This window comes from Plecotus auritus (genome assembly GCF_963455305.1).
Source record: "Plecotus auritus genome assembly, chromosome: 14".
In the NCBI taxonomy this organism is placed as follows: domain Eukaryota; kingdom Metazoa; phylum Chordata; class Mammalia; order Chiroptera; family Vespertilionidae; genus Plecotus; species Plecotus auritus.
In genome coordinates this window covers 6137272-6147789 of record NC_137780.1, presented here as the reverse complement: position 1 = coordinate 6147789, position 10518 = coordinate 6137272, and the positions used below count along the sequence as shown (strand labels likewise).

The window sequence follows — 10518 nt, the reverse complement described above, 5'->3', positions numbered from 1 at the left end:
CATGGACGGCAAGGACCTGCCACCCACAAGTGGGCAGGGGAAATCGTCTTACAGAAGCCAGTGCTTTCCTTCTCACCAACAAGTCTGAAAATTTTCAATCTGTTTAACTCATGAGGTTAATTCACAGCAAAAGTTAAATAACCAGCCAGAAATAGTTTGCTCGTTGTCTTAATTTTTTAAAACAGAAAAGATCATTTAAAACATTTCTTCTTGTCCTACTCAAGTGATGAGATGCAGAACTAACGCTTCAGAGGAACTTTTCAATGAAACGTCAACAAGTTACAGATAAACATTTTAATGGATTAAATATATATTTTTCAAGATCTCTGAAATCGCATTTGAACTGTACTAATCAACAGCCAAAGGCAATATAAAAGTTGAAACCCAAAATGTTCTGACACGGACACATGACAGGAACTGCTGCTATGTGAAGTCACACACACTGCTCCCAAGAACAATGGTATTTTTAGAAGATAATTCATCTTAACATGTGCAAGGACAAGTCTGTAATCAAAGGCTGGAAGAAATATATATTAGTGCCTGCTTTTTAAAAGTTTATTTTACATTTTAAATACAGTATTTTCTCATTAAAAAACAAAACACAACCAAACAGCCCCGAAGTGCCTAACCCCGTGGTCTCTAGACCGTCGATACATGAGAGCTGACGGACAGCGGACAAGTGCTCTAATGTAACAGTGTGAACGTCCATGAGCTGGAACTAATCAAAATGGCAAACACACAGGTTAAGCACTTCTTAGGAAAAATAATCCAGTTTCCAAACAACAGAAGAGAACAGTCAGGTATGTACAAAACCAGGTATTAAAAAAACAGAAGAACGCGGCACACAAACCAACAGCCCCTCCTCATGTAGTGCACTGTAACCGCTGCGGGGGGCGGGGGGTGGGGGGGGGAGGATCCTCCTCGGGAAGCGGTTATGATGTGACGTGTAAAACCTCCAAGTATTTCAGTAACAACATATAGTAACATTACGTGTGTATACTGCCATCCTTGTCATTTTCTATCGGTACTACCCTCCCTTTTGAAAGTAAGAATCTCTACACTAGTCAATCACTTATATATATCCGAGGCAATTAATTAACCCACATTTGTTTTCAGTAAAGAAAACGAAGGTGTACCTCTTCCCATCAATAAAGACATAATACAGATTAAAGCCATAAAGAATTTAAGCATGGGCATATGCACTCTCCAAACGGAAATCATGTAGGGTTTGTGCCTAAGTAGTAACAAATTAAAAATGGACCGTTTCTGGCAGTGATTTCCACGTTAGTGCAATGTTATTCTTCATACACTGAATTATATTTAAATGATTTTATGTGTTTTTTAATTCAGAAGGTGGCAATTTGAGCTTACAGAACTGTTTATGTAACTATATGCTTGTGTAGAAAACGGTTTCAATGTGAGACGCTCCTGTATAAAGCCAAATCAAGACAAAATGAGTTACTGTCAGTCCGCTACAGGCGGTATAAATGCCAAATGGAGAGGGCCGCGAGCTGTGGGGGGATGTTTGAGGTGGTCTATGTGTGCTGATACTCCAATCAGCAATCAGGTTTGGACATTCTATTTTAAGATTATCTCAGAAAATAACTCCCTGTAATGTAACTCTGAACTAACAGCTGTTGCCAAAGCAAAAACCAATCTGGGTCATTCACAACCACATCAAATTGAAGCAATTATTTCCTATTATAATCTGTGAGGTCTCAAGTTTTTCAGTTTTAAAAATGGTGATCTTCCAAGTTGTGTACCCCATGTAGAACACGAACATAAGGGTTCCCGAGAGGGCGCTGTAACTGGGCTCTCAGAAACACACGAGCAGGCAGCAGGGACTGACCCAGCGGGGCCCCACCGCGGGATGTCTATTCTGGAGACTTTAAAGATTTAACGCGCAGCTCATGGTCGGCACCTAACAGCTGGCTGAGTCTGAGGAATCCCTTTAACCCCAAAGTATTAATGCTAGAGAGTCTCCAGGAAGTCCTGATCCCCAACAAGAGTTCACAAACCATCAGACCACAACCAACAGGGCACACACTGACTGCAAGGCTCCACAAAAGTCAAAAGAAACTTCCCAACTAAATCCCATCTTCTGCCCAACCCTAGACTCCAGACTCTGCAGGAACACCTTTATCTTGTATAATAGACTCTGTAGTAGACGGACTTGGACCTCCACAAAGAGTAGGAGTTGTCAAACTTGAGGAGATAGACTCCTCTCCCTGGGTATTGGTGGCTGCCGGCGTACACCTCTTCGTGACAGTCCCGTCGGTACACAGGCACAATCTCATCCAGCACGGGCTTGTTGGCATTCTTTTTGGCTTTCTCTTCGGAAGTGATGTTTTCTGTGGGAAAGGAGAGAGACAAGTCACGAACAGATCCAGGAAAACCGCATTTGCATCAAGCATTGAAACTCCACCCTTTCTTTCAGAAACTGCTTGTTAGGAATTCACTAAAAAAACAAAAACAAAAACAATCGCTTGCCCTAGCTGGTTTGGTTCAGTGAGTAGAGCATCGGCCTGCGGACTGAAGGGTCCCGGGTTTGATTCCGGCCAAGGGAATATGCCTGGGTTGTGGGCTCGATCCCCAGTGTGGGGCGTGCAGAGGCAGCCAATCAATGATTCTCTCTCATCATTGATATTTCTATCTCCCTCTCCCTTCCTCTCTGAAATCAATAAAAATATATTTAAAAAAATTCACTTGATCCATTCTGTGACCTATGTGCATTTGAGCGTATACTGGTTAGTTGGTTTGTTCATTCATTCATTCATTCATTCGTTCACACATATGAGTCACTGCTATGTGTCCAGCTCTGCCTGGGCCCTGGGAGCCCAGTGGTGAACATCTGGCGGCGGAGCGGCTGCATACTCTCTCCCTGTACTCTGATCATTGCTCCTATTTGTGAGCCTCACTTTCCCCTTCCAACCATTCAATTCTCGACGGGAAGAATCTCCCGCATCTGTGTAAGACCACAGAACCCTCCTCCCGCCCACCAACCTGGAAGTCCGCTCTGCCGTAGGAAGGGAGGCACCTATGAGCACTACTATCTTAAATATAAGGAGGGAGATGAGAAAACCAAAGAGGCAGGCATTCAGAGACATTCTGAAAACGCCATTATGTTCACTAGGCCTGTGTAGTCTAGGGATGATCCCAGTGACAAAAATATGAGCTCTGATTCTAGGCTGGCCCCAGCCAATCGTTTCACTGTAATGACGTAAGGTTAGAGGAGAGGAAAATGCCTATAGAAACCTATAGGAACGAGACAATTATACACCAGTTTAAAAGTCTCAGCCTTACTTATTAAATATGAACAGCCTCAAGGAAAACAGGTCAAGGGAATATGCAGCATAGAAGATAGAAGACTTTCAGGTTTATAACACAGCAGAGTGAATTTGGTGACTGAGTTAACTGCATGGTGACTGTCCATGTCTACTACCAGGAATTTTAAAAAGGAAAGTTAGAGGCGCTTAAGGCGACATGATCATGAACTCTATATAAGGTGGCATCCTGGATGGGGTCCTGGACGTTACGTAAAAACTAAGGGAATGTGAAAAATTGTGTACTTAATAATAATGTATCAATACTGGTTCCTTAGCTATGATGAATGTAACACAGTACAACGTACAATATTAACAACAGGGGAAACGGTGTGCAGGGGTGGGGAGGGTGGGGGTGTAATATGGGCATTCCATGTACTGTCCTGGTAACTTTTCCTGTAAGTCTAAAAAATATTCTAAAAAAGGAAGTTGTTAAAAAAAAACACACACATGACATAAATAGGCCCAAATCAGATTTGCTTGATCACAGCAATACTTAAAAATTAATGTCCTTCATTTACAAATGAGAAATAAAAGCCATTCCAAATGTACTGTTGCCTAAAAGGATATCCATGAAACAGATTATTGGCCCATTAATTCAAGATGCAAATTTTGTTCTGAATCTGTAAAACTAAAGTCACTAGGATGGATGAACAACGTTTCTTTCATCACTTTAAGCAAAGACTTGGGACCTGGAAGCAAGAAAGTGGAGGCTTACAGTAGGAAGATGGGTTACACCCACCACACTTCAGAGAAAACAAACTCCTCTTTCAAGACGGAATGGAGAAAAAACCAAAGAACAAACAGAAAACTGGACTCCTATCTCCCGGGGCTAAGGGACCCCATAAAACACACTGGACAAGCCTCGGTGGCTCAGCGGCCTCATAAGGAGGACACGCACAGGGACCAGTGCAGTTTGTGAGCTGCCTCTTCCAACAAGAGGAAGCTGTTCTCACGCCCAGCAGACCCTTCTTGGGAGCAATCAATGCTCACTCTGGCTACTTAACATTAACACAGAGGTTTTAATGCGTTCGTTTTAGCTGCCATTTGTTTTAAGGTTCAAACAGCACCAGCAAGGGAATATGCCATCTTCCACCTGAGGGGCATTACAGATTAGATTTGGGATATCAGGGTTCTCACCTCTAGAAAGGTCCCGGACCCCAGCCGTTTTTACCAGTGCCCCTCCCAATAGCAATAACCCCAAAATTATTATAGCTGAGGGCTCAGACTAGGTAGTAACCTACTTTTAGAAGCTCTTCAGCAGGCAAGCCAGTAGCAATATATTCCTGTACCTGCTTCTGAACAGAGAATTCTTCTGTTACTTACAAAGCTCTCTGTAAGTAGAGCAATCTGTGCACACGCACACACTTTCCTTCGCAGACCTCTGCAAACAATCTGATTGCAATGAGCCCGAGCTGAACCAGAAAGGCCAGTACAGGCTTAGTGGCTGGTCCTGATGCCGCGGAGACCACGGCACCGGCACCTGCTCGGCTCTCTGTCTCACTTTTGTTTTTCCCTCCTGTATTTTTTCTCTCGGGTTCAGTCAGGAGTATGTGTGGACAATGCTTTACCTTGCTGGCGGCCCTCAGAAATAAAGACGGCTGAAGACAACACGCCAGGTGAGACACAGCAGCTCTGAAAGGACGCTGCCCCGTATGTTTCCACGCGTGGCCCCAGGCTGCGGCACGGTGTGGTGACATGATCACACTGTGCTGCTCAGAAGCGCACGGAACTTTGAGCCTCCCTCCACACAGCTCCCCCGACCGATTGCCTCTTTAAAGTTACCCCGATCTAGTCTCCAGCCTCTTCAGGAACAAGCAGCCTGTCTACAAGCGGCCGGACAGTGGGTTCGCACAGTCAGTGCTCCCTCCATATTACTCTCCCCCGAGGCAGCAAATATGGAAGCGCTTACACGGACCGTGTACCAAAGCCCCGAGTTCTAACCTTCTATGTGACATTATCAAGGAGACCATCTTCTCAACTAGTAAGCAGTACACCTGATAACCTACTTCCAGACTGTCCTTGGGAACAATTTTGTCCACTTAGAGCAGCCGTGGGCAAACGACGGCCTGCGGGCCGGATCCGGCCCGTTCGGCTGTGCTATCCGGCCCGCGGAGCCGAAAGAGCGGAGGGTTCTCTTGCTCTCCCCTCCGCTCCTTTACTTTGAATTTATATTAGTTCACACAAACACTCCATCCATGCTTTTGTTCCGGCCCTCCGGTCCAGTTTAAGAACCCGTTGTGGCCCTCGAGTCAAAAAGTTTGCCCACCCCTGACTCAGAGCAAATAAAAAGCTACCCTCTAGTGAAATAGGGAAGGGGAGTGATTTTTAAAAATTTTATGTCTTGCCAAAACCGGTTTGGCTCAATGGATAGAGCATTGGCCTGCGGACTGAAGGGTCCCGGGTTCGATTCCGGTCAAGGGCATGTACCTTGGTTGCGGGCACATCCCCAGTGGGAGGTGTGCACGAGGCAGCTGATGGATGTTTCTCTCTCATCGATGTTTCTAGCTCTCTATCCCTCTCCCTTCCTCTCTGTAAAAAATCAATAAAATATATTAAAAAAAAATTTTATGTCTTGTAGGATGTTCTAGTGAGTTTCTGTATTTACATTAAAATTTTTTAGAATAATGACCTGAAAAGCTAACACCAGAAACAAACTTAAATAAATTCCAAAGGTGGCAGAATTGCTTGCTCCTTTAACATTTTTCGAAATCGCCCTGCACAGTGGCTGTCACACCCACGAGGCTGAAGTAAAATACTATTCAGAAAGCAGAAAACCAACGGCTCAACAGACCCGTGCAGGCACCAGCCCCTACAGGAGCTGCCCGGCCCTCTCACCACCTTCCCAGCCGGGTCCCACCACTGCAGGGAGTGATCGCTGCCCCTTCTGCCAACCCACAACCCGGCAGCTACTGCATATGGACCCATGGCTCTACCTTCTTCCTCCTCCTCGTCGTCGCTGGATTCACTGACATGCACGCTGACAGCAGTGTTCGGAGAGTCTGTCCATTCAAAATACACCCCAAACCCAATGTCATAACTGTCTGTAGCAAATTCCCAAAAGAGATACGATCCTTCTTCGTGGGTGGGTACGCGAACAGTGACCACCTCTCCTCGGCCCACCGTGATCACGGAATCCGCATCCTGCCGGATCTTCTCTTTAAAGTCTTTGATCTGGGGTCGCGTCCACATGGATGGAGCTGCTATTACTGGAAGAGAGTCTAAAGACAACAGAAATTACAACAGCTACAGAGGAGGAGCCTTCATCTGCAGGCACCCAGCGCACGTAGGCACCCAGGGCAACACGGTCAACCTGGATGGAGGTCTCCCCAAGTCACTTCACTGAACAATGTCACAGGTACTCAGAGGTCATCACATCACTTCAAGTAAGACATGTGATCCATAATCTTACACGTGATTTCCCCCCAACATGCTAATTACATATGGGGACTTAGAAATAACTGGAAACTTCCTAGCTGGGCCTTTATCAGTTTTTATCCTATCTATAACCAAGAAGTAAGATCTGGACTTAGAAAAGAAGGATCCGGACTTAGAACTCAGAGAAACTGGGCAGAAGTGGAACTGCCAGGGACTCAGTAAAGAGGAGTCAAGTCTTGTTGCTGAGCAGTCGCCACACGCACTGGACTACTCAACGCGTTTCCCAGCGTTCATCACTTTCGATCAAGATTCATTTAAAAATATTGATATACTGGTAATAGGGGAAAAAGAGGGGGGTGTAAGCTACGGCATTTCAAAGTCTGTTCTGACACCATTTTCTGTTACTTGTTCTAAATGACAAGGAAGATCTCGGAACCCGCCGACCCTGATCACTGTCGCCGAGTGCTCCTCTCTCCCTCTTACTGAGCTGACGCTACTCTTGCTTCAGATTTCTCAGCTCAATGGTCCCTTCCCCAGGAAAGCTCTGGTGACCTCTCTGACTAGGTCACCCCCCCATGTTACATGCGTTCAAACTATAATAAACCTCTCTCTCCATCACAGTGCTAACCAGAGCCACAATTTACACCTGTGTGTGCGGGTTGCCTCAGCCCTGTACTCCTGGCCCACAGGAAATCTTCAACCAACTGCTGACTGAAGAACAAGTTGCCCATAAAAAGCCAGTAGGCCTCGAAAATGCTACATTATCTTCTGGGTAACATGGTACTTTAGTCTCAAAAAATACACTGTAGTCAATGGGAGCCAGCCTCCTAGACGGCCGCCGTCACCCTTGCCGCGGGGTGTTCACGCCCTTGTGAGGTCACCACCCGAAACGTATCAGGTGGTACCCGTGGCCAAGAGAACGCACGGAAATGGGTGTCACTCCCAAAGCCAGGGCCGGAGAGACACTGCCACGCCAGCTCTGCGCACCTTCAGGTCGCGGGTCTGGAGGAAGCCAGCCACCGCCGCGTGGTGCGGACACTCAGCAGCTCCAGGAGAGGCTTTCCCAGGCAGGAACGGAGATCTGGGCCCATGGCCAACCTGAACTTGCCAGTCGGGCGAGGGAGCCCTTTTGGAAGCAGAGCCTCTAGTCCCAATCAAGCTTCAGAGGACTACAGCCCCGGCCAACACCTCAACTCCAACCTCAGGGGGGACCAGGCCCACCACCACTCAGCTGACCCACACAAACTGCATGAGATGGTACATGTTTATTACGATTTTAAGCTGCTAAATTTGGGTGCAATTTGTCACACAGCAACAGATAGCCAATATACAGAGTAAGTATAGGTCTGATTTGCCCTCTACACGAAGGGTCTTCTAAGGGTCACCAGAAGCACAGATGCAGACTAAACAGAGTGGAAATGCATGCAACTCGTGCAAACATGTACTTGCTCTCAGGTGCCAGTGAACCTGACCTCCCGACTCTGCTTTTCATGGCGTCTGGATGCAGTCATGTGGATGCAGTACCTTTTGGTCCATTCTCCAGGGCTTCTTCGGCAGCTTCTGGCTCCAGCTCCTTTTCAGAGTTGTCAGTGTGGGTTCTGGCCTGTCCGTTAACGGACAGCACATCACCTGGTACAGCTGCGTTCATTTTCGATGATGTCGGTGAAGGAGCCCCAGCTACCGCTACCTCCTGCTGCTTCTGTAATGCTGCCTGCAAGTGGAGAAAAAGTGAAGAGGCACTGACCCGGAAGGCTGGTAAAGGAGACACTTGCCCTGGAATGCATTCTGACCCGTGTTTTAACACTACCAAACATTCTGCTCCACGAAGTTACTAATAAACTTCATCAGGTTTTATCCCATCTACAGTGGATATGAATAGTACAATATAAGCCAACAGTTAAAAGTGATTAAAAAAATCAACGTGAGTGAAAAACTGTAATTGAGCATCACATTTTTGTTATCCGAGGATCACTAGAAAAACTAACGAGGAAAAATTAAAGTAGGCAGAAATAATCAACCCAAAATAAAATTATTAAGGGCAAAAGCGAGACACAGTAACATTTGTCCTTAAAATTGAGAGAAAATCTTCTTGATAAAATTCAGATACATGAAATCAAATGCCCTCGGAGTCAAAATGGGAGAGTGAAAACATCTTAAACCCAAAGGACAATTATTTTGTGATACCCCCTTTCATGTTTTTTTCATTTTCTTCTTTTTTTGTTAATCCTTACCCAAGGATAATTTTTCCCATTGATTCTTTTAGAGAGGATGGTATGGAGGTAGGGAGGAGGAAGGAGAGGGGGAGAGAGAGAGAAACACTAACGTGAGAGACACACATCGACTGGCTGCCTCTTGCACGCACCCTGACCAGGGCCGGGGTTGAACCCACAACCCAGGTACGTGCCCTTGACTGGGAATTGAACCCGCGACCCTTCACTGTGCGAGCCGATGCTCCGATCACTGAGGCACATCGGCCAGGGCAGGGCATTCCTTTTCTTATATCAAGATGATAGATACTAATACCACTAGAAATATCAAAAGTATACAAATCATACATGTACAGCTTGATCGTTTTTAATAAATCAAATATACCCATGTAACTAACACCCAGATCAAGACATTCTCTGCATCTCAGAACTGCCCCTGGTGCCCTTCCCACCCACCCCCAAGGCTAACAACTATTCTGATTCATAACACTATCGTCTTCTTCGTCTATTACTGAACTTCATATACATGGAATTGTGTAATATATGCTCTTTTTGTGTCTGACTTCTTTCACTCAACATTTTTGTGATGTTACATCTACAGGGTCACAAGTAATTGCATTTTGTTTGTTTGCATTGTATAGAGCTGTGAAAATGCAAAATTCATTCATCCATTCTACTGCTGATGCGCAGTTGGGCATTTAAGTAACTCTTTATGTGAGTATATATTTACAACAGTTAAAAAAAAGAAGACATATGAAAAAAAGTCGTTATAATCTCATGGTTTAGGGATAATGACATATTTTAGTAGATTTATATACACACTTCATTTAACTTATCATTTACAAACCAATTACTTAAACAGCAACACCTCTCTCTGCTACTAGTACAGGCTTAGAACACACTTAAGATTTTAAAATACCTTCTTCCTAGGCCTAGATTCTTAGTAATTTCCATATGAATTTTCTAGAAAGAGTACCAACTTCCAGAAAAAGTACGTATGACCCAAACAAGTCAGCACACTCAGAACATTCACTGCATGACAGGGAAGCAAAAGCAGCATTTCTGTTGATGATGAATTGCTCAGTCAGATGGTCCCTCCCCAATAAGCCTTTCTTGAAATTTTCTAGCAGAAACTTTCCCCTGGGAACCCACTGCCCATGAACATGCACCAATTATATATAAATAGAGGCCTGGTGCATGAAATTGATGCACGGGTAGGGTCCCTAGGCCTGGCCTGCGATCAGGGCCTTTGATTGGGGCCTTCCCTCCTTCTGCGCTGCCCCCTGGTGGTCAGCGCACGTCACAATGAGTGATCGAACTCCCAGTCTCCTGGTCGAACTCCCGAGGGGACACTTTGCATATTAGCCTTTTATATATAGAGAGAGCCTGTGATTACTGACATGCATAATCTCTCTTTTGTACTTCTGGAAGTCTTTAAAAGCACAGAAAGGTACAGGAACAAAACAGCAAACACCTATGTAACCACATCCCCAAATTAACAAGATGTTCATTTGCATTTTGTCATTTTGCTCAATATTTATATAAAAATTAATTACTTTAAGGGGCTCAAGTTCCTTTTGTTCCTTCTGCAGTCCCTTTCCTTCTCTCTT

The 10518-nt window shown here is 45.2% G+C and overlaps 1 protein-coding gene across 1 annotated transcript in view; it reads right to left on the bottom strand.

The window, feature by feature from the left end:
- Positions 1-274: 274 nt before the first annotated feature.
- The window catches only part of ACBD3 (acyl-CoA binding domain containing 3), a 28033-nt gene continuing 17789 nt past the window's right edge, over positions 275-10518 (bottom strand). Inside the window, exons 6-8 of the mRNA XM_080651280.1 lie at positions 8226-8412; positions 6260-6544; positions 275-2351 (exon numbers count right to left, since the gene is read on the bottom strand). Of these exons, the coding sequence (XP_080507406.1) occupies positions 2140-2351; positions 6260-6544; positions 8226-8412 (684 nt within the window). The 3' untranslated portion in view covers positions 275-2139. The remainder of the gene's footprint in view (positions 2352-6259; positions 6545-8225; positions 8413-10518) is intronic.